This window comes from Aquarana catesbeiana, linkage group LG01 (assembly GCF_042186555.1).
Source record: "Aquarana catesbeiana isolate 2022-GZ linkage group LG01, ASM4218655v1, whole genome shotgun sequence".
NCBI lineage: Eukaryota > Metazoa > Chordata > Amphibia > Anura > Ranidae > Aquarana > Aquarana catesbeiana.
Window position 1 is genome coordinate 602,035,615 of NC_133324.1, and position 22,723 is coordinate 602,058,337.

At 41.0% G+C, this 22,723-nt stretch overlaps 1 protein-coding gene across 2 annotated transcripts in view; it reads left to right on the forward strand.

The window, feature by feature from the left end:
• Positions 1 to 19,235, forward strand: part of SPPL2B (signal peptide peptidase like 2B) — a 69,027-nt gene extending 49,792 nt beyond the window's left edge. Inside the window, exons 10-15 of one of the 2 annotated variants that reach the window (XM_073598850.1) lie at positions 1,426 to 1,500; positions 2,919 to 2,981; positions 10,702 to 10,801; positions 11,885 to 11,962; positions 12,563 to 12,789; positions 16,246 to 16,384. In XM_073598850.1, coding sequence (XP_073454951.1) covers positions 1,426 to 1,500; positions 2,919 to 2,981; positions 10,702 to 10,801; positions 11,885 to 11,962; positions 12,563 to 12,744 — 498 coding nt within the window. In that variant the 3' untranslated portion in view covers positions 12,745 to 12,789; positions 16,246 to 16,384. Of the gene's footprint in view, positions 1 to 1,425; positions 1,501 to 2,918; positions 2,982 to 10,701; positions 10,802 to 11,884; positions 11,963 to 12,562; positions 12,790 to 16,245 lie in introns of both variants that reach the window. The other variant, XM_073598840.1, reaches the window with a different exon arrangement.
• Positions 19,236 to 22,723: the final 3,488 nt, after the last annotated feature.

Genomic DNA, 22,723 nt, shown 5'->3' on the forward strand with positions numbered 1-22,723 from the left:
GCTGGGCCATTCAAGAACAGTCACGGAGTCGTTGTGAAGCCACTCCTTCGTTATTTTAGCTCTGTGCTAAGGGTCATTGTCTTGTTGGAAGGTAAACCTTCGGCCCAGTCTGAGGTCCTCAGCACTCTGGAGAAGGTTTTCGCCTAGGATATCCTTGTACTTGGCCGCATTCATCTTTCCCTCGATTGCAACCAGTCGTCCTGTCCCTGCAGCTAAAAAACACCCCCACAGCATGATGCTCCCACCACCATGCTTCACTGTTGGGACTGTATTGGACAGGTGATGAGCAGAGCCTGGTTTTCTCCACACATACCGCTTAGAATTAAGGCCAAAAAGTTCTATTTTGGTCTCATCAGACCAGAGAATCTTATTTCTCACCATCTTGGAGTCCTTCAGGTGTTTTTTAGCAAACTCCATGCGGACTTTCATGTGTCTTGCACTGAGGAGAGGCTTCCGTCGGGCCACTCTGCCATAAAGCCCCAACTGGTGGAGTGCTGCAGTGATGGTTGACTTTCTACAACTTTCTCCCATTTCCCGACTGCATCTCTGGAGCTCAGCCACAGTGATCTTTGGATTCTTCTTTACCTCTCTCACCAAGGCACTTCTCCCCCGATAGCTCAGTTTGGCCAGACGGCCAGCTCTAGGAAGGGTTCTGGTCGCCCCAAATGTCTTCCATTTAAGGATTATGGAGGCCACTGTGCTCTTAGGAACCTTAAGTGCAACAGAAATTTTTTTGTAACCTTGGCCAGATCTGTGCCTTGCCACAATTCTGTCTCTGAGCTCTTCAGGCAGTTTCTTTGACCTCATGATTCTCATTTGCTCTGACATGCACTGTGAGCTGTAAGGTCTTATGTAGACAGGTGTGTGGCTTTCCTAATCGATTCCAATCAGTATAATCAAACACAGCTGGACTCAAATGAAGGTGTAGAACCATCTCAAGGATGATCAGAAGAAATGGACAGCACCTGAGTTAAATATATGAGTGTCACAGCAAAGGGTCTGAATACTTCTGACCATGTGATATTATAGTTTTTCTTTTTTAATAAATCTGCAAAAATGTCAACAATTCTGTGTTTTTCTGTCAATATGGGGTGCTGTGTGTACATTAATGAGGAAAATAAAATGAACATAAATGATTTTAGCAAATGGCTGCAATATAACAAAGAGTGAAAAATGTAAGGGGGTCTGAATACTTTCCGTCCCCACTGTATGTCTTGGGCACCAATAGTTTATGCAGAAGTTGCCACTGCTGTACAAAAGTATTGCTAGCTAGGTAGCTGCAATCCAGACGGTATTATCGTTATTTTTAAGAACAATTTTCTGAATATAAGAAAAATAATCATATCAAACGTGTCATCTTGTTAAATAAGTAATTTTAAAAAAAAATTTAAAATAAGTGTTAATTCTCCCTCAATTTCCCTGCAGAGCTGCACTTTACTCCTGTTCGTTCTCTTTATATACGACGTGTTTTTCGTGTTCATCACTCCATTTCTTACAAAGGTATGACTTTTTTTTAATATGGTGGTTGACTTATGAGTGGGGAAGGTGTCTTTCATATATCCATTCAAAATACTTGTTTTGATCCTTTGTTGCATTTTAATGCTGCTTATCTCCTGCAGTCCCTTTGCTGTGTATTCTTCCTGCCTAGTGACGGCTGTATGGAATTTCTCAGCATCTGTTTCTGCTAGCAACACAGCACATGGCCCATGTCTCTAGTGGTCTCAAACTTACCCCTCAGAATTCTTTAGTCAACAGTTTTGCTCAGTGATTGTGAGTGCTGTTGTTCAAGCACTGTGCATGGGTAACTTTGGAACACTGGATACCGAAGCCACTGCTTTTGAGTGCAAACAGCGGTCTGACTCTCCAGTGTACAGCTAGCACTGTGTATTTTACTCTTGCTGTGTTACTTTGTATTTAACATTACATTAAAATTAAACAGGAAGGAAAGCATATTTATTACGGTATATGCAGCCTGAATGTATTACAGTGGTAAACACTGAGGCTTCAACTGAGCTGTATTTCTAGCATCTGCTTAGCTATTTATTCCCTCTTGATGACTAATACATTTCTTCTTTGTTTTGGTAACTAGTGTCACTGGAACTTAGAATGCGTATTTCGACAATTTGCCCCTCAAACCTTTTTAAAAGTAATAATTAGGATAGGCGTACCTGTGTTTTCTTTGTAGGCCTTCATGCCCAGGTTTTAACAAGATGGTGGGGCTTAAAGTGGACTCTTTTCCCCCCTAAACACAAACAATCTCTGATGCATGCAGCTCTTCAAGATGATTATATGTGTGTATATATATATATATATATATATATATATATATATATAAAATTTCAAGCTTTATTTGTCAACCTACTTTTTTAATTCCTTATATGTATTAGGCACTAGCCCTGAAATTTGCATGGTTTAGACACTTTCCCTCTTATCTTTTTGTTATGGCAGATAATATTTCCAGAAACTTGTCCAAAGAGGAAGGCAGGCCATAGACGGTGCAAAATTCTTTGACGCAACCACGGGTTGTAGGAAAGAAATTCTCACGATTGCCCCCATAAACACAGACAGTGCTGGCAGGGAGTTCTCTCCTGCCGAGCAGTTGTCCGCGCCTGGTGGAAGACAGTGATAATTGCTAGCTGCTATAGCAACCACTAGTGATAATCGCTAAAGTGAATCCGGCAGGCTGGTTGTACTCAAATTGATCGATCAATCAACTTGGTACATTTAGCCTGCCCACACATGGTTTGAATCTTGACCTGTTCAGTAGGATTCAAACTATCTATGGTCAGCTTAAGGGTCCTAGGGGGGGACTAGCGAGCACATCTAAATGAACATTTGATCTAATATAATTTAATTATCAAATACACTGAATGAGTCTCATCACTTCAACTTCAGAAATATGCATTTTTAAATTGCAGAGTGGGGAGAGCATCATGGTGGAAGTTGCTGCTGGCCCCTCAGATTCAAGCACCCAGGAAAAGGTAAGAACGGTTCATCTTTTCTATAGTATTGTAATCTACTAGCAGTCTTTATTAGCTTCTGTTGCATAAAGTTATGTGATTAAACGGCTATCACAGTGATTTTAATAATGGATATCTGACCAAGAACAGTAAATGGAGACATTTCTATGCTTCTTTTGATGCTGGTGGAAGTTTATATGCAAATCTGTTAGTTTGAAGTATTTCTTTTATAACCTTTTGATTTTCTGGGGTCTTCAGCACAGCTACTTTTCACCCATTTGTGCATACTTTCCAGGTTTTTAGGATATATATATTTCTTTATCGTACATCATATGACACAGAGCCTAAGTAATAACTTAATGGGTATATAGGCACCTTCAGGTGATGGACACTGGTATACCCAATACAGCAAGTTCACTCCCTATATAACCCCTCTTCCTTCTAGGAGCACATCAGTTTTTTCGCCAGTGTCTAAGGTGTTGGTCGCGAGTGAAGATGTGCTCAGAGGAGCTCCAAGAGGAATCCATGCTGGATTTAAATAACCTCCACACACCGGATCCATCCAAGCCACTGAGGCCAAAGTGGATGGTACCCAGGCCTGACATAGAAGAACAAGGTTTTGCCTGTAAGCCTCTCTTTTGAGGGCTGGAACCCAGGACACTTTTTGTGAAGTTTGGGTGAAGTTTGGATCTGTCTGTTTTCAGCAGTATCCTACAGCGAAGAGAAGGTAAGGTAAGAAGCCTAGGAACTGTAAAAAGTCCACCTATGCCTTTTTCTTTCATATGAAAAACATTGTAATGCCTTAAAATCTCCACTAGAGGGAGTAAAAATACAATACCTTGCTACGTTGCTTCTCAGCAGCTCTGTGTCCAGCTATAAACAAAGTGTGTGCGCCCCAGCAGCCAGGAGGGGGTTCTTAATTGAACAAAGGTGTTGCTCTCGGGGTTCAGCATTGTGATGTATATGGCTCCTGCTAAACACTCAGGTGTTACCAGAACTAAGCCTCATACTACTGAGAAGACATCCCCCCCGAGGAGTGCGGTGGCAGCTTCCTTATGGGTAAATTACTATAATGACTTACATTTAGTATGTCTGACCTGCCTTTTTAATAAGCCTTGTTGCGCTCCAGTACATGTAGAAACCTGGCAAGAGCGCCAGATGGTCGAATGCAGAGCCTCCTCCATCGATTCTGCATTACAGACCCGAATGCCGCTGCGTCCGTCCGTCTGCGTGCACTAAGGCTCATTTTTAAAAAAGGAGGAGGGCGGGTTACTGGAAGGGCGTGGCTTAAGGCAGGCGGCGTGTGCAAGACTCAGCGTCCACGTGGAGCATGCGGCGCATACGCTGGGGCGCCAATCAGGCTCACACCTGAAGTGTTTTGTAAAACAGACACTCTCATTATCAGAAGATTCTCTGCCACACAGGACACAGGAGCGCTGGGGCACGTAAGGGATGTATACAGGCATTTCCAGTACAGGAAATACATTGTTACTCGGCATCAAGCTGATCTTTATGGTGGCATTGTTTTGCTAGACTACTGCAGGGCCTAGAAAGAATATTAGCGGCTTTAATCACATCCTCCATCCAAATGGATAGGAAGCATGCTAGATCCCCCTCCCACACCTCAAACCCTTTACCAAGGGAACAGTGGATACAGGATGAGGTATCACCCTCAGGCGATCACTAGGAAAAACAAGCTGATTATTCCTCTGCAGAGGAAACAACAGTTTCGCAATCTGAGAAATGGCTGGCACAAACTCTTACGGAGATGGTTCGGTCCACTTTCATGCTACCCCTAATAGAGTCGGCTGAAAGTTCGGTTTCTTCCTTGGGTTCTTTAAAACCTTTACAGCCTTTTCATGCGTTTCCAGTCCATGCATTACTAGAAAAGCTTATTTATACTGAATGGGATCACCCGGATAAGCATTTTCTCCCTCCAAAGAAATTTTCAGTTCTCTATCCCATGGAGGAGAAATTCACCAAAAGATGGAATGTACCAGCAGTTGACGCTGCAATTTCCAGATGAATAAAAGTTTAACTTGTACAATAGACAATGCGCAAATGCTTAAAGATCCAAAAGATAAAAAGTTGGAATTCTTAAAATCCTCTTTTTCCTTGGCGGGGGACATTACTCAGCCTGCAGTCGCTGCAATAGGCATCTGTCAATCCCTAAAGGACCAGTTCAGAGAGGCCCTTAAGGAGGTCTCTGTAAAACAGGCCTGTGAGTTGGCCGAACTACCAAAGGCATTGCGTTTTGCCATAGACGCTATGAAAGACTCTATTCACCAGGCAACCCGCAATGCTAGTATACATGCGTGGGGTCCTTTGGTTAAAAAATTGGTCAGTTTAAGCACCTTGCAAAAGGCTTCTGACTAGTTTCCCTTTTCATGGGGATCGACTATTTGGGGATGATTTGGATAAATACATCCAAACGATTTCTAGTGGGAAGAGTACTCTTTTGCCAGTCAAAAGAAAGTATAAACGTCCTTCATTTAAACAGACTTTTTCTCCTGTACCAGGGGCATCCGCCTCTAGGCAGTGCCGATGGCCTCCGCCATCAGACTCTAGAGGAAAACCTCAGGGTCAGGCCCAGGCACAAAAGAAGACCTGGGGCCGGAAATCTGCAAAGCAGAATACTAAAGCCTCATTATGAAGATGCGCCCCCCCTCGCCAGAGTGGGGGGAAGACTTCTGCAATACTCAGAAGTCTGGCAAGAGGAAATTCAGGACAGATGGGTCATCTCCACGGTGTCTCTAGGATACAAACCAGAATTTTGGGAGTTTCCACCGTCTCGTTTTCTGAGATCAAGCGTTCCCAAAGATCCAGGGAAAATAAATCTCTGTTTCAAGCATTAGAACGTTTACTGGCTCAGGGGGTGATCATACAGATCCCCACAGAAGAGCAAGGTTTGGGGTTTTATTCAAACCTTTTTACGCTACCAAAACCAAATGGAGATGTCAGACCCATTCTAGATCTATAGAATCTAAATCAGTTCCTGAAGATCCGGTCCTTTCGCATGGAGTCGATCAGGTCAGTAGTTTCTATCCTACAAGGAAGAGAACTTCTGGCGTCCATCGACATCAGGGATGCATGTCCCTATATTTCCCGCTCACCAAAGGTTTCTGCGATTCGAAGTAGAACAGCAGCACTTTCAGTTTGTAGCCTTGTCCTTCGGGCTAGCTACAGCACCCCGGGTTTTCACTAAAGTGCTGGCCCCACCTCTAGCCAGGTTAAGGGCACAGGCCATAACAGTCTTGGTGTACCTAGAGGATCTATTGCTAATAGACCTGTCTGTGGCTCGCTTGGAGCAAAGTGTACGCATTACAACCAGTTACCTGGAAAGTCTGGGTTGGATTCTCAACCTAGAGAAGTCTTCCTTAAAACCGCTAAAAAAGCTGGAGTATTTGGGCCTGATTATAGACACAGCCCAGAAAAAGGTGTTCTTGCCTCCGGCAAAAATCAACTCCAAAAGAAAGCTGGTGCAGATGGTCAGGTCGAAAGGAGATCCCTCCATTCGCCTTTGCATGAGGTTGTTGGGAAAGATGGTGGCTTCATTCAAAGCAGTCCCCTATGCCCAGTTCCTTTTGAGACTGTTGCAAAACAGTATCCTGTCTGCTTGGAACAAAGCGATCCAAGCTTTGGACTTGCCAATGCGGCTGTCCTAAAGCCTCAGTTGGTTACTAACCCAGAATCTGCTGAAAGGAAAATCCTTCAGACCAGTTATCTGGAAAGTGGTAACGACAGATGCCAGCCTTTAAGGCTGGGGAGCGGTACTAGAGAAGACGACTGTCCAGGGACAATGGTCAAGAACCGAAAGAGCCTTGCCCTTCAACATCCTAGAGATTCAGGCTGTGCGTCTGGCTCTGAAGGCCTGAACTTCCAGGTTAAGGGATTGTCCTGTCAGGATCCAATCCAACAATGCCACAGCTGTGGCCTATATCAATCAGCAAGGGGGCACCAAGAGTCTCTCGGTGCAGAGAGAGGTGAACCATATTCTAACTTGGGCAGAAAGGAATGTTCCGTGCCTATCAGCAGTCTTCATTCTGGGAGTAGAGAATTGGCAGGTGAACTACTTGAGTCACCAGCAGTTATTCCCGGGGGAAGGGTCTCTTCAGCCCGACATTTTTCAGGCTGTTTGCCAAAGATGCGGAACTCCGGACGGAGATCTTCTAGCATCCAGATTCAACATGAAGTTAGTCAACTTTGTGTCCAGGACAATGGGATCCACTTGCATGTGAAACAGATGCGTTGGTGACCCCGTGGGATCGGTTCTCACTGATTTATGCATTCCCCCCCTATTCAGTTGCTGCCATGACTTCTTTGCAGGATCAAGCTGGAAAGAAAGCCAGTAATTCTGGTAGCACCAGCATGGCCCAGAAGGTCATGGTATGCAGAAATCGTAAAGATGGCAGTGGAGGATTTACATGGTCCCTTCCACTAAGGCCAGACCTGCTCTCACAGGGACCGATATTCCATCCTACTTTACAAAAGCTAAATTTACCGGCTCGGCTATTGAAACCCACATTCTGAAGAAACGTGGGCTTTCCGGGTCAGTTATCTCTACTTTGATTAATGCAAGGAAGCCAGCTTCCAGAACTATATACTATAGAGTCTGGAGGGCTTATGTTTCCTGGTGTGAATCCAAGGGTTGGCACCCTCTGAGATATATCATAGGCAGAATTCTTGCCTTTTTAAAATTAGGGGTAGAGATGAAGTTGGCCTTCAGTACTATTAAAGACCAAGTCTCAGCCTTATCGATCTTATTTCAAAGACCGCTTGCTACGCATTCTCTAGTCCGGGGCTTTACGCAAGGGGTGATGTGGATTAATCCGCCAGTTAAATCACCTTTTGAGCCCCCTTGGGACTTGAACTTAGTTTTGTCAGTATTACAAAAACAGCCATTTGAATGGATACAGTATATTCCCTCAGTCCTTCTGACAAGGAAGCTGGTGTTCTTGGTTGCTATATCCTCAGCAAGGAGGCTTTCGGAATTGTCTGCTCTTTCTTGTAAAGAGCCATACTTGGTTATTCAGGACAGAGTGGTGTTACGCCCTCGTCCAGACTTTTTACCAAAAGTCGTTTCAGGTTTTCACCTGAATCAAGATATTGTCCTGCCATCGTTTTTTCCAAAACCATGTTCCAGGGAAGAAAAGTCACTACGTTGTCTTGATGTGGTGAGAGCAGTGAAAATCTATTTAAAGACAACTGCTCAGATTCGAAAGACTAATGTCTTATGTATTCTGCCAGAGGGTCCTAGGAAAGGACAAGCAGCGTCGAAATCCACTGCCACTAAGTGGATTTGGCAAGTTATAATTCAGACTTATGATTTAAGGGGAAAGATTCCTCCTTTTCAAGTCAAAGCGCACTCTACCAGGTCGGTTAGTGCTTCTTGGGCAGTGCGTCACCAGGCCTCCATGGCTCAGATCTGCAAGGCCGCAACTTGGTCTTCAGTACATACATTTACAAAATTCTATCAGGCAGGCAGCAGTATAAGTTCTCAAGTCTGAGTTGTCTCTCCCTCCCCTTAAATAGCATTGCTATGGGACGTCCCATTAAGTTATTACTTAGGCTCTGTGTCCCATGATGTACGATAAAGAAAATAGGATTTTTGTAACAGCTTACCTGTAAAATCCTTTTCTTGGAGTACATCACGGGACACAGAGGTCCCTCCCCTCTTTTATGGGGTTTAAGTATATTGCTTCGCTACAAAAACTGATGTGCTCCTGGAAGAAGGAGGGGTTATATAGGGAGTGAACTTCCTGTATTGGGTATACCAGTGGCCATCACCTGAAGGTGCCTATATACCATTTAAGTTATTACTTAGGCTCTGTGTCCCATGATGTACTCCAAGAAAAGGATCTTACAGGTAAGCTACTATAAAAATCCTAATATGTGTGTGTGTGTGTGTGTGTGTGTGTGTGTGATATATATATATATATATATATATATATATATATATATATATATATAATAGCGTGTGTGTGTCTCTCTCAGCGCCCCAACCCCCCCCCCCCCGCCCCCGCCCCCCCCCCCCCCCCCCTTATACGTGAGCCTGATGTAGATCCACCACTGTGCATGAGAGCAGCATTGCTACTCTCTCTCTTGCTACTCACTGGCTCCTGTTGCTATCAATCACAGCTAGTGAGCAGGGGCAGAGCCTGCATGAAGTATAACATGATTATTATTTTTTTTTTAAATGTACCTTTACAAACGCTTGAATTCTATGCAAGTTAAAGAAAATGTTCCTTAGGGAATTTGGTCCATGCTGACAGAGCAGTGCAGAGTTCTACAGATTTGTCTGCCACACATTACCGCAGCAAACCTCCCATTTCAACACATTCCAAAGATGCTCTTCTAGATTAAGAGCTAAGTATTGCACAGTATTAGAGCACTCTATTATTCACCATCATATTCTTGGAACTAGCCAGAGATTATATAGGTTTTAAATGGACCCATGAATTCATGCTGTGTACACAAAAATCTTGACATGACACATCCATTTTGCAGCAGAAATCGAAATTTGTTAGACTAGGCTGTTTTTTTAAAAATCTTTAGTCATACATTTTTGGCAATGTTTTTTGGAAGGAATCAAAACCCTATTTTACTTCCATTTAAAAAACAGATCTGACGAAAACCGGATGTAAACGGACAAACAGTTAATTTTTGCATGAAAAAAATTTACTCTGGGACTCGGGTGGTTAAGGACTCTAGCTGGCAGATGCGAAAAACTGATGCAAACTTCATCCGGGTTTTTCTTTGAAAAAAACATGACTGCACTGATGAAACAAAGGGTCCTCATGTGTGAAAGGGGCCTAAAACTAGCTGTAGGTCCCTTTCACACATGCAGACCGTTTGTTTCATCAGTGAAGTTATGTTTTTTGAAAGAAAAAAAAACAGATGAAGTTTGAATCAGTTTTTTTCGTTTTCACATTCGCTTTTTACATCCACCAACGAGAGTACTTAACCACTTCATTCCTGGAGCCATTTTTTTATGCAAAAACAGACAGTTTGTCTGTTTTTACATCCGTTTTTTGTCCGATCCATTCCAAAAAATGGATGTTGACAGAAGCAGATGTAAACAGGTGTAAATGGATGATCATCTACTGTATTTACATCTGTTTTTCCATAGAGATGCATCGATGTCTGTTTTTTTATCCGTCAACGGATGAATGAAAAATGGACAAATAATCCGCATGTGTGAAAATACACTAGTATATTTTCAAATAAACTTTTGAACTGTTGTACAAACGTTCATAAGAACATTCATGTGAAAACTCTTTGTACATTTCGTTGACAGGATGAATGCTGTTCCAAAGTGCTTTAAAATGTCATTTGCTTTTAACATTCGATTTTGGAATGAATGAATGTATTTTCCCAAACAACAACTGCACACACTGTTAAAAACATATTTGTTTGAGAACATTTTTCCATATTGTTCCTTTGAATTTTCTCATCACTGTGGTCAAAAATGAAGGTCGATTTGACCCTCTAATGATTACAAAATTAAACAAATGCACTTAAAACAAAAAATGTAAACGACTGTCTAATTAGTGTATACCCAGATTTAGGTTATTTCTACAAAATTAAAAAAACATTACCATAGCCTTGCTGCCTTCTGGCACCATTTTATCTCTCGATCTATTTTGTTTTTTGTTTTTTTTATATATTCAGTGTTTCATGTCATACATTTTTGGGCCTTTATGTCAGTGATTGTTTCATGATTATTTTTGTTCCCATTTAGCTCCCAATGGTTCTTAAAGTGCCAAGATTAAACTCTTCACCCCTGGCTCTGTGTGACAGGCCATTCTCTCTCTTGGGCTTCGGAGACATTTTGGTACCAGGTAAAGAGGTTACCCAAATGATGATGATTTTTGTTTCATGTCATTTTGAAAATACAAGGTGACAACAAAATATTGAAATCTATTAAGCAATAAGAACAAATGGAAAAGAAATGTTGTATTATGAATTGTCAAACAGTAGTCTCTACAATTGCTATTACTGCTTTAGTTCCTACAATATATTCTAGCCAAAGACAAATTAGGAATATAGCTAAAATATATCAGAGAGCAGACGTTTGGGTACAGGATGTTATAAAATTACAGAGTTTTTTTTTTTTTTTAATAATTATTATTTTATCAAATCTGTATTACTGGAAAAGCCTATCTTGAGAGAAGTATAAAGGCCGTTGATAAGTTTCCTAATGAAGGTGTTCGCTATCATGCTGTCTGGCCGCCTTTTTCCCTACATTGAGTTACTGACCTGGAACAAGAACACATACACTGATCAGCCATAATCATGACCATCCACCTAATAATGAGTAGGTTCCCCTTTTGTGACTCAAACAGCCTTGACCTGTCAAGGCATAGATGCCACTAGACTTTTGAAGGTATGCTGTGGATCCTGGCACCAAGCAGTCAGTAGCAAATCTTTTAAGTCCTGTAAGTTGTGAGGTGAGGCCACCATGCATCGGATTTATTTTTCCAGCACATGCCACAGATACTCCATCGATTGAGATCTGGAAAATTTGGAGGCCAAGTCAAGACCTCGAAGACACCTTCTTCCATTGCTCCGTGGTCCAGTTCTGACGCTCAAGTGAGCCTTGTTGGCGCTTTTGGCTTAGTCTTCAAATTTAAATCCTTAGACCCTAGGGCCAGGTTGTGCATACTGCAATCTAACATTTGGTGTATCTAGGACTTATTTAAATATTCCAAGAGCAGAAAATATAAGGAAAAAATTGAATAACTATAATTTTAAGGCATTATACTGTTTGAGGCATTGCAGGCTTTCCACATTTTTCATGCACAAGTGCGTTTGAAGCAAATATAAAATGATTAAAAAAATGATTGCCAATTAAATAAATAAGAACATATTTGTATCCAAAGCTAAACATTTTCACTGTATTCTGTTCTTTGTACCTTCTGCAGGTCTTCTGGTGGCTTACTGTCACAGATTTGACATTCAGATTCAGTCTTCAAGGATCTACTTTCTAGCATGCACCATAGGTATGTTTCTCTTATGTCCATCTCACTATGCTCTACTCACTGTACTGAGTGCTGACAAAAAGCGGACTCTAGACCACCCCACTATCTCATGTTTACTTGCAAGTTTACAGAAGATTTTCGCCAAGACAATATACATGAATGCCAAAGCCTGCAGTTGTGAGGTTTGTGTAAGTGTGTGGAGGCAATGGAGAAAAGAATCAATGCATTTTGTTTGAAAGTGCAGTTATTTAAAGGGCTAATTGCAGCCGTTTACTGGCTGCATACAATCTTTGCACCTATCAACTACCCAATGCCAGGACCCTTTGTGGGCACTCTGGAGGAAATTTACTAAAGCAGGTGCATACAGAATCCGGTGCAACTGTGCACAGTAACCTATCAGCTTCTAACTTCAGCTTGTTCAATTAAGCTTTGCAAATAAATCCCAGAAGCTGATTGGTTACTATGCACAGCAGCACCACATTCTGTGTGCACCAGTTTTAGTAAATCTCCCCCTCTATGTCTTACAACCCCTTAGATGTAATTTCTAAAATATGTTACCTTGTCATGTTATCTTTAAACTTTGTTCTATATATTTACTTGTTCTCTTTTTACCCCATGCAGCCTATGGTATTGGTCTCCTGGTGACGTTTGTGGCTCTCGCCCTGATGCAGAGGGGCCAGCCTGCTCTTCTCTATTTAGTCCCCTGCACACTACTTACAAGTCTGACTGTGGCCCTTTGGCGAAAGGAACTCCCTATGTTTTGGACGGGCAGCGGCTTTGTGGTGAATACCTGTTTGATATGACTGTCTTCAAGAATTACTAATGTTTTAAACTCTAAATCAGATAAAGTTGAGTAACCCCTTGCAGAATTAACACAATAGGATCATATTTCTGTTATCAAATGTTACTGCTTGTGTGTGTTTACCTGTGTTGAAGTGAACCTGTTTATGAGCAAAACACAAGTGCATGACATGTGTGCAGTAACTGCCTGGAACTTGAGACGAGTCAGGACCTAGCTGTTTCTGAGACAGCTTCATTACATGGATGTTTTGCTGCATGACAGCTTTTCATTAAATGTGTTAGGACTCATGCCATGATTCCACAATTCTGCTTAATATGTCTGCCATTTTTTAAATTTATTTAGTTAGTTTAGAAAAAGGGGGGTCTATAAACACGTGTGCAAAACTCTTAATCACATTGCGGTGGGGTATTTTTTCCATTTTCTTTACTGTGTGTTTTTTTGTTTTTTTTTGTTTTTTGTTTTTTCCGCTTGGCAGATGGCTCTGATCTAAATGCCCTTCAAATGCAGGGTCTCAAAATGTATAGGGAGCTTAATAGCTCTTTCGGTGTTTGTTATTAGGTCAATATTTAGGGAATATTGCCAGTATTTTAAAATCAGAGACTCCCAGGTGACAGAATTTTTATTATTTATATAATTCCCCCTGTTCCCTGAGGCTAGAATGAGCTGGACATTGAGAGCACTCTGCTCCCTCCTGCTGAAAAACACATTAATTTATCTAGCTCATGATATAGCTAGTATTAGTCATATTTAAAGTGTTACTAAACCTACAACAGTAAAATCTTTCTGTATATGCAGAATAGCATGCTTGTTATACTCACTGTGGAACTTAAAGGGTTTATCCTCTGCATTGTGTAAAAAGGCTGTTTGACACTATATGGGACAGATCCTTTCCTCCTGCACTGTCTATCTTGGCAAGGCCATATAATACAGTGAGGGTAGCCGTCCTGCATATGCTCAGCTTAGTTTCTATTGCTGGAGAGAACATTTCCTGTTTCAGTTGAACTGTTCAGGTCACATGATATTGACATTACACATGTGGGTGTGTAAACAGGCTATAGTGGAAATCTCCTACCTGGAAACTCAGCTCTGGACAAACTGTGCAGTTTATCATGTGACCGTGGTATACAGATCAGCAAAAAATATATATATAGTGGCAGTATTTTAATGTAAAAGGGAGATTTAGAAGCTGTTGGGGGGGGGGGGGAGGACAGAGGAACTATTTTCATACTACTGGGTTTAGTAACACTTTAACTGGATTTATTAATATTAAAAATGTTTCACCACGCAGAAGAATGATGACACATCTTCATAATTAATAAAGCTTTTGTTAATTGTGATTATTAATACCCTCTCTGCCACTATCTATATTTTATAGCATGCTTTAGTAAAGTATGAAGTGTACCTTTGTTAATTTCATACATTTATTCATGCCTAGAATACGTGTATTTTTTTTCTTCCCGTAAATTTCCCTACACGATTGGATGTTTAAAGTTCACCATCCTTTAAGCTTGGGTGACTCAGACTCTGTATGAACATCTAGCCCTTTTCACATTCTGTCACATACCTGTGCAGCACACCTAAATGATCATTTGAGTAAATTGTACCAATAAGAAAACTTTGAAGCGTGGAACACCAGCTAAAAAGGGAAGTGCTGCTTTTCCCCAGTTTACAACGTTTAAAGAGCTTTTTTTTTTTTTTTTTTTTTTGGACTAAGTTTGGACAGGTACCCACCCCCACTTTCACTCGGATCACCTTGGCCAGGATTGTTGAACTTAATTTCATTGCGAGCCGTGTCAGCATTATGGTTGCCCTCAAAGTGTCAGTTGTATCAGTAAGACTAGATGTCCAGAGCACCCCCACCATTAGAAGTCAAGAGTCCCCCACCCTCCCTTACATCACAGTATAACCACCTTCCCTTGTGCTGCTGCGTGGAAGAAGCTGGGGGCAGAGCTGGGAAGCAAAAAGTGCAGGGCCTGGAGGAGGACCAGAGGATGCCTGGCACTTTACGTAGCTGTCATATTGACATCGAAAAATGAGAGGCGCTAGGACTCTCTATTTGCATGCATAGGGTAAATGTCATAAAGCATACAAAGAGAAAAAAAAAAGTGATAAGAAGAAAGAAGCAGGCATCGATTCCCTCGGCCCAGGCCCGCAACCACTAATTCTGGGAGCTATGAGGCTTGAAAGTGTTTAATCCAGGGGGCCACACTTTTTCGAATCTGGCTTGTTTGTCCCTGAGGATGATGGTCAGTTTTTCATTGACCGTGATCCAGGAAACGTTGTGTTTTACTAATGCAACATTGACCAATGGTGATGTTCTTGCTCGTGCTATAGTAAATTTAGCTGCTAAGAAAATGAGAGTTCGGAGATTTCAAGGGATCTTATTCAGCAAGTCCGCAAACAGCGCCGTTTTAGGATTTTTTTTTAGGTATATTTTGTCCTGTCACTGAATACTGTAAACAAGGGTGAATATTCTGATCCAAAAGCGCTGGACCTTTGGATGGGTCCACCAAACATGGAACATAGTACCCTCTCGCCCGCACCCTCTGAAACAAAGGGGTGAAATACCAGGGTGCAATCTTGCCAGCCTCGCTGGGACCAGGTAGCATCTGGACAGCACCTTGTAATTCACTTCCACCAAGGAAGTATTGAGTATTCCTCTGTGCACCATGGTTGACTACTGCACCCATACCTCCTCTTCTGTAGTCTCGCCCAGGTCTGATTCCCATGCCGTTTGGTAGGAGGGCTTAGTCTGTTGACCATTGAAGAGGACATAGAGCTCCGAGATCTCACCCCCCCCACGTGACTCGCGTCCGCGTAAGCATTTGTTTTCAAACAAGGGCCTAGTGGTTATGTCTATCTGATCCGTACTCAGGGATTTTATAAAATGAATAATTTGATACAGGCAAAAGGATTCTGTCTGGGGCATCTGTAGCATGTCCAGAAAATAAGACCCTAATCCCTTTGTAATCTATGAAGTGTGCTATCCTGTAAAGGCCTTTGTTAACCTACCACATTAATTGTTGGGGATTCTGTCCTGGAGGAAAATGCAGGTTATTAATTATAGGGGCCACAGGGAAATGGGGAGACCTCAGCGAGTATAATATGCACACCATGTCCCAGAGACGTAGAGAGTGAGATTGGGATAAAGAAGGGCTCAGAATAGCCCAACGTTCTCATGTTGGGAGCCACATCAGGAGGTCTATAAATAGGGACTAGTCTGCACCTCCAACTGTATCCAGTCAGGTTGGTATTTGGTATGTTGTAGAGAAAAAAAAAAAATTCTAGTTTTAGTATGATTAACTCCTGTGGGTTTACATTATGCTACTAATCAGCTTCTGCCATTGTTTCAGAACTTTTGTTTTTATATTTCACGTTATTTATGTATTTTACTGTCTTTTTATAATGGCTCACCTTTTCAGACCTGCATAAAATGTATGTAGTGTATTTTGTAGTACTGCCTACATTCTATACACTGGCTGACATTTGCTTCCTTTTTCAGCAAAAAGACCTTCCAAATCCTCCTCTGGTTCTAGCTCCCAGTGGCTCAGAGCCAGTATTGGAACAGCACAGTGAGAAAGAGGAACCTAACGTAGATCAAGAATGCCATTCTGCAGAAGAACAGCAGCAAATGGGCACAGAGAAGGGCACATTAGACACCACAGAGGAACAGACATGCTCAAATACAGAGAGGACAGTATTAGAGCCAGAAGACCCTCTGAGCTCAGAATCTGCAAATATGGCTGAAAAGAAATTTTCCCCAGATTTGGAAAGCCCTGGTGCAGATGACTTGAAAATCTCCAATAACCCAAATGCTTGCTAATTCACTACAAACTCTTCAGAACCACATATTTATCCAAACACAAACTGGACCACATGAATACTTGTCAAACTACAGCTCAGTATATACAAGGCCATATAAGAACCTGAATGACAGCTTTATCTTCCAGCTACCTCCAGAGCACTCAGTGAGGCATCAGACAGCCAGTCACAGGGTGACCAACAGTGAGGACATATGAGCAAAGCTCTGCTAAGAGGCTCTTTATAATTGTTTTACGGTACACATCTCCAGTAAGGGTGGTTTGTTTTTATATACTGCAAGTTGAACAGGTTGTTCCCTGGGACCTTGCAGCAGGAAAAATTATAGTTAGAAATCATATTTAGAAAACATGGTACTTTTTGTTAAAAAAAAAATGAAATAAATTGAAAAAGAAAAGTATTTCAATTTTCATTACATTTGCAGTATGTGTGTAAATATTTATACACACTATTGATACTACAGTAACTTTTTTCATTTATTTTGTTATGTATCTGCTTATTAGTCATTGTACAGAATATTGTGAATAAAGCTTTTTTTTTTTTTTTTTTTTCCATCCTTTCTCCATTTGTATTTGAACACTATAGTGATTTGCTGCAGAAAGAAAGATTAGCTTCATAGAATACAAAGACAGAAGCTAAAATTTAAAACAAATAAATGTAAAAAATGTTTCATCTGAGAAGGGATGCAACCATAATAAACATTCCATCGCCTATGAAGAATTATTTACCTAGCTGCAAAAACAAATCCTGCTGAAAGACGCCTCCCTGAAGTTAGAAGTATTATTCCCCACACCCCACACCTTGTGGTTTCATCCTCAACTCCTTTGTCACTGCTAAGTCTTGTAGGGGTTGGAAAGTGGAACCACAGAACTCTGCAGGGGACACTGGCTTCCACCACTCCTGAAATTGCCAAATACCAAAGTCTTAAAGCGTGGTTCCACCCAAAAGTGTAACTTCCTCTCATTTGTCTCCTCTCCCCCTCCAGTGCCACAATTGGCACCTTTCGGGGGGAGGGGGGGGGCATGATACCTGTCTTTGACAGGTATCCCGTTTCCACTTCCGGAAGTCCGCGCATCGGCCCATGACGTCACCGCGGGGCTCCCTCCTCCTCCACCTGTCGCCAGGCCAGTAGGAGAGAGGAGCGGGGCCTCGCGCATAAGTAGTAGGGTTCCCGGCGTGAAGCCGTAAGGCTACACTACAGGGTTCCCTTACCCACAATGGCGGTGGCAGCACCCGACAGCTAATGGAAACATCAGCTGCAGTGCCGACATCGCTGGACTCCAGGACAGGTAAGTGTCCTATTATTTCATGGTCAAAAATCTAATTTTATTGATAAAGAAAAACAACATGGTACAAGACAGAAATATATAAATGGTATGCCTTACATGTCATATATGGTGGGTAGAACCACGAGAATACAGACGATAGGGGGGGGGGGGGGCAGAGCATTTCAGGCAACAGGTGTATACACGTTCCATTATGCTTTTCAAACATGTCCCTCATAAAACCCTAAGCTGTCCAAGGTGACCAAATACCCTCAAACTCCTTGGGGCACTTTCTATTCAAATACGTCATTTTATACAGTGGGAGAGCCTTATTGATAGTTTCTTCCCAAAGCTTCATGGTGGGGGGGATGCAGATGTCCACCTAAGAAGAATCGTTTTTTTTGCATAATAGAGTAAAAAGGCAATGAGGAAGTGTCCTACTATTAAAAGCCAGCAGCTGCAGTATGTGTAGCTGCGGGCCTTTAATCTTTTTTTTTTTTTTTTTGCCGGACCTCCGCTTTAAGCTGGCTGTACATGAATTTGGCCTGTTCGGCAGGGATCGCCTGAATTTTGATCCATGTATGGGCAGGCTGCGCACAGCCAGCTATAGCCTTAAAGCTTTGGATTACGTGATAACCATAATATTTGGCTTTCTACAGTCTTATCCTATGCTTTTAAATCAGTGTACATAAGGCCGAACTGCCTTGTAATCCTTAGTTCATATAGTCCATTGTAAATCGGTTTAAGGAAGTTATGCTCAGCATTTCACAATAGAGAAATGTTCAACATCTGTAAATAGAAAATAAAAAAAAATACTAAAATAATATAATACTACTGTACTAAATAAACTAATAAGAGGACAGGTGCTCCTATGCAGCATCCATACATCTTAAATAAAATTTTATTGTAATAATTACATAAATTAGGAGTCAATTAATCAATTTTGTCACCCAAGAGTCACACATTTCTTTCCTAGTTCAGTTAAATTTGTGAATCTTGTGGGAAAATGTTGATAATTAGACATAAGTGCTACTGTGAAGCAATCACAATAAAATTAAATACAGAAAATTACACACCGCCTGCAGCAGAAGTGGTATGCTTTGTGCCTAGAAAAACATGAAGATCTGCTCACACTCCCCTGGCTCCTTTATTTCTCAACCCACAGTTTACCCCAGGCCTCACCCCTTCGATATTTAAATGGTGGCAGAATAAAAGCTTTTTAAGGATTGCAGATGTGTTCTATCACAACAATTATTGCGAGAAAAATACCAGTTCTCTGACACACAACTCTACCGATACCGATCGCAAATTTTTCACTTTATAACTTTCCTACAATGAAAGAATGACCTGTCTAGCATGACTGTGTTGGAATCTTTGTGCAGGAATCTTGATAAACATTCTGGCCATATTTCAGCTTTGTATTCTTAATTAATGTCTATATCTACAAAATTGTCTTATATGGCAAAATGCAAAACGACTTGGAAATGGATCAGGACAAATGATACAAGATAGCGAGCTACACCTCTAAATTTTACACAAACATGTCTATCATTGAAGCTAATTATAAAATACTGCTTCAATGGTATATAGTTCCGACTAGGTTGGTCTCTTTTGTTTCAAGCCTCTGCAATGTTTTTGAGGTTGCAGTCAGGAGAGCACACTCTACCATGTTTGGTGGACATGTCCAAAAGTAAAACGTTATTGGATACATGTCCATAATTACATTTACTCATTGACCCAAACAAACCTCAAAAAATCCCCACAACAAGCTGTATTGGGTCATCCTGTGCAAGAGGCCCAGAGACATGTGAGGAGACTACTTTTTTTCATATTTATAGCGGTCCAAATTACTATCGTGAGATCCAAAGTCTGTTATTATTCCATTTGATCTTGTCAAATTAAAGCTATCTTGGATCATGATAAATAAAAGACTTTCTGCAATTCTAAATGATAAAATAATTTGAAAAGATTTGGGGTCCTTTGGTCTTATCTCTCACTTTTGTACCACTTTCTACCTTCGTTTTCTTCTCCTTTTCTTGGAGGTTGTCTTCTGCTTCAGTGGGGCATCCCATGAAAGACTTAGCTGATTTTTAAAGCAGAATGTGGTGGTAAAGAGGAGCCGGCTCCACTGGGTATCATTCCAGTTTGCCCAACACGTGTTGGTTAATTTCAGATAGACACACTGAAAAGAGAATTTTCGTTTTAGCATATTGGTAGGGGATAGAAAGGTTCCATTTATTCAGTTTTTTTGTTTTCATACTTATATTGATTGCATCTGTTCTAATATTTGATGTTATCTAGTCTAATTTCTATGTTACCACACATAATCAAAGATGGGAAAAATTCCTTTTCTTTATATAATGCGTTTTTTTATGCGCAAAGGGCAAGATTGTATTCATGTGCCAAACCCACAATGTTTTGTACACTTTCTCTTTAAAACAAAAATATGATTGAAAAGGAAAAAAAAAAACCCACGAAGCATACAGAGCAGTATACTTGTAGCATCCCCATACAACCTAACCTCCTTACTGTTCCTTCCCCAGCCAAATTCCAACCAGGATCAAAGCAGTGTTAAAAGTTCAGCTCAGGTTATTAATCACTTCTATGCAGTAACCATTCCGTCTACATAGAAGGATGTTGAGACTGCGTCTTACAACATTGCAGCATTTTTATTTCACCTCAAAGTCAGTTGAGGTGGGAAGGCTATTTTCTCTTTGTTTACATAGGGGTCTTAAGCTTGCCATATGTTAACCACTTGACCTCTGAAAGGTTTTATCCCTTCATGACCAGGGCATTTGTTTGCTATTCAGCACTGTGCTACTTTAACTGGCAATTGCTCAGTCATGCAACACTGTACCCAAATAAAATTTTATATAATTTTTTTTCACACAAATAGAGCTTTATTTTGATCACCAGTCTTTTTACTTTTTTTTTTTATAAAAGAAAAAAGACCATACATTTTGAAAAAAAAAAAAAAATTTTTTACTTTTTGTTTAAAACATATCCAATAAAATGTAATTTCTTTAAAGAAATAGGCCAAAATGTATTCTGCTACATGTCTTTGGTAAAAACCAAATTGCATTTTTGAGGACACTATATCATTGACCACACTTGTATACTTCTGATTGTGATCAAGATACTAATCCATACAGACACTGTACTAGTAATGGTGGTGATCAGTGACTTATAGTGTGACTGTGATAGTGTGGCAGACAATCTGACATTGACTGGGAGGGACAATAACGGACACCGACATCACTAGTTACACTAGCTCAGTGATAATACTGCGTACACTGTCACTGTACTAATGACACTGGCTGGGTGACAGGGCAATCAAGGGATTAAAAGTGCCTAACAAGTATATGCAAGTGTATATGTGCTGCTTGTACTCGCACAGAATCTGGCTGGCTTCTCTCCCTAAATGAAAACAGCTCAGGGAGGAAGAAACTGTCCAGATCCTGTGTGTTCTTTTTATAAACACATAGAGGTCTGTGCTGAGACAAAATCATTAGCTGTAACCTGCTGACAGACATGTGCTGTGGCCAATTACAACACAGATCAGCAGGGGGGCATGTACAGCACGCCCAGGAACCAGGAAGTAAGCCTGGACGTACCCGTACATCGCTTATCCTGGAGCTGCCGCCTGTAGTAAATGTACTGTGGGTGGGCAGCAAGTGGTTAAAGAATATGATTGTACAATCTCCTTGCAAGTTACCAAAACTATGTCATTTGAGGACAAAGCTAAACAACTGATTCCATTTGTATCAAATCAGGTAGGCCCTAGCTCTACATAGTGGATAGATTGTACAGTAAGCCATTATAGCTGAAGACACTTTTTTGGCTAGAGTAGAGAGGGATTAAAACACCTGTCTGATTTTTATTGCGCCTGCGTCCTCACATTGGGAGATTTGCCCTTTCTAGTTATCTTATTTACTTATCACCAGGTGTGAAAGAAAATTCTAAATTTGGAGTTATCACCATAACAGGAATAAAGGGGACAGTAGTTCTGGTGACTACCAGGGATTATCCCCGCTTTGAGGGAATTCCTCTTGCTTCCTGTTTTGGCTATGGTAAAGGAAGTGAAGAGAAATATCCCCAATGGGACCTAGATTCCAAAACAACTGACATGGATTATAACCCTTCCTTAGGCTCCATTCACACAAATGCATTTTTTTCATGCTTTCTGCAGAAACACAGAACATTATTTTTAACACTGGTTCCTACGAAACACGTTCTCATCAATGCCTTTTTTGAGCCTCTATGTTTTTGGGAAGGGTCAGGGACTTTTTAAAATGTTTTTTTTTGCTTTTTGGGTTCAATAGACTTCAATTGAAGAGCTACAGAAAAGCACATAGCGCATTTTTACTGTGATTTGCATCTTACGTTTTTAAATCTGTCCAACAAATTTTGCCCCCCAAAAAAAATAAAATTAAAACTGCAAATTGCAGCATATTCGCAGTAAAAAAAGCCAGCAAAAAGCACTGCAGAAACGCTCAAAAGCAACATGCATAGGTGTGAATAGAGACTTACTCTATCAAAAAAAAAAAACAACAACTCTTACCTTCAATTCTACTTTAAGGGTACAATATGCACAGTAGGTGGGGTCCAGAGTTTGACATGTGCATGAAATGCAATGGACTCGCGTGATCATCAACTAGTACAGCAGAGCTCATGCCAGTTTTTCTTCTTAAATACACTTGTATAGTCATCAACAGCGCTTTGAATTAAGTGTTTGATTATATTAAAGTCCATAAACACTGATTGTCTCTACATAGTATCCTAGAGCAAAGAGACACCCGAACACAGAAAAGTAGGGGCCGGGACAATGGGATGAGACAAAAAGAGGTCAGGAGAGGGAAGCATAATTGTGGGTTTCTGTATAATATAACTTTAAGC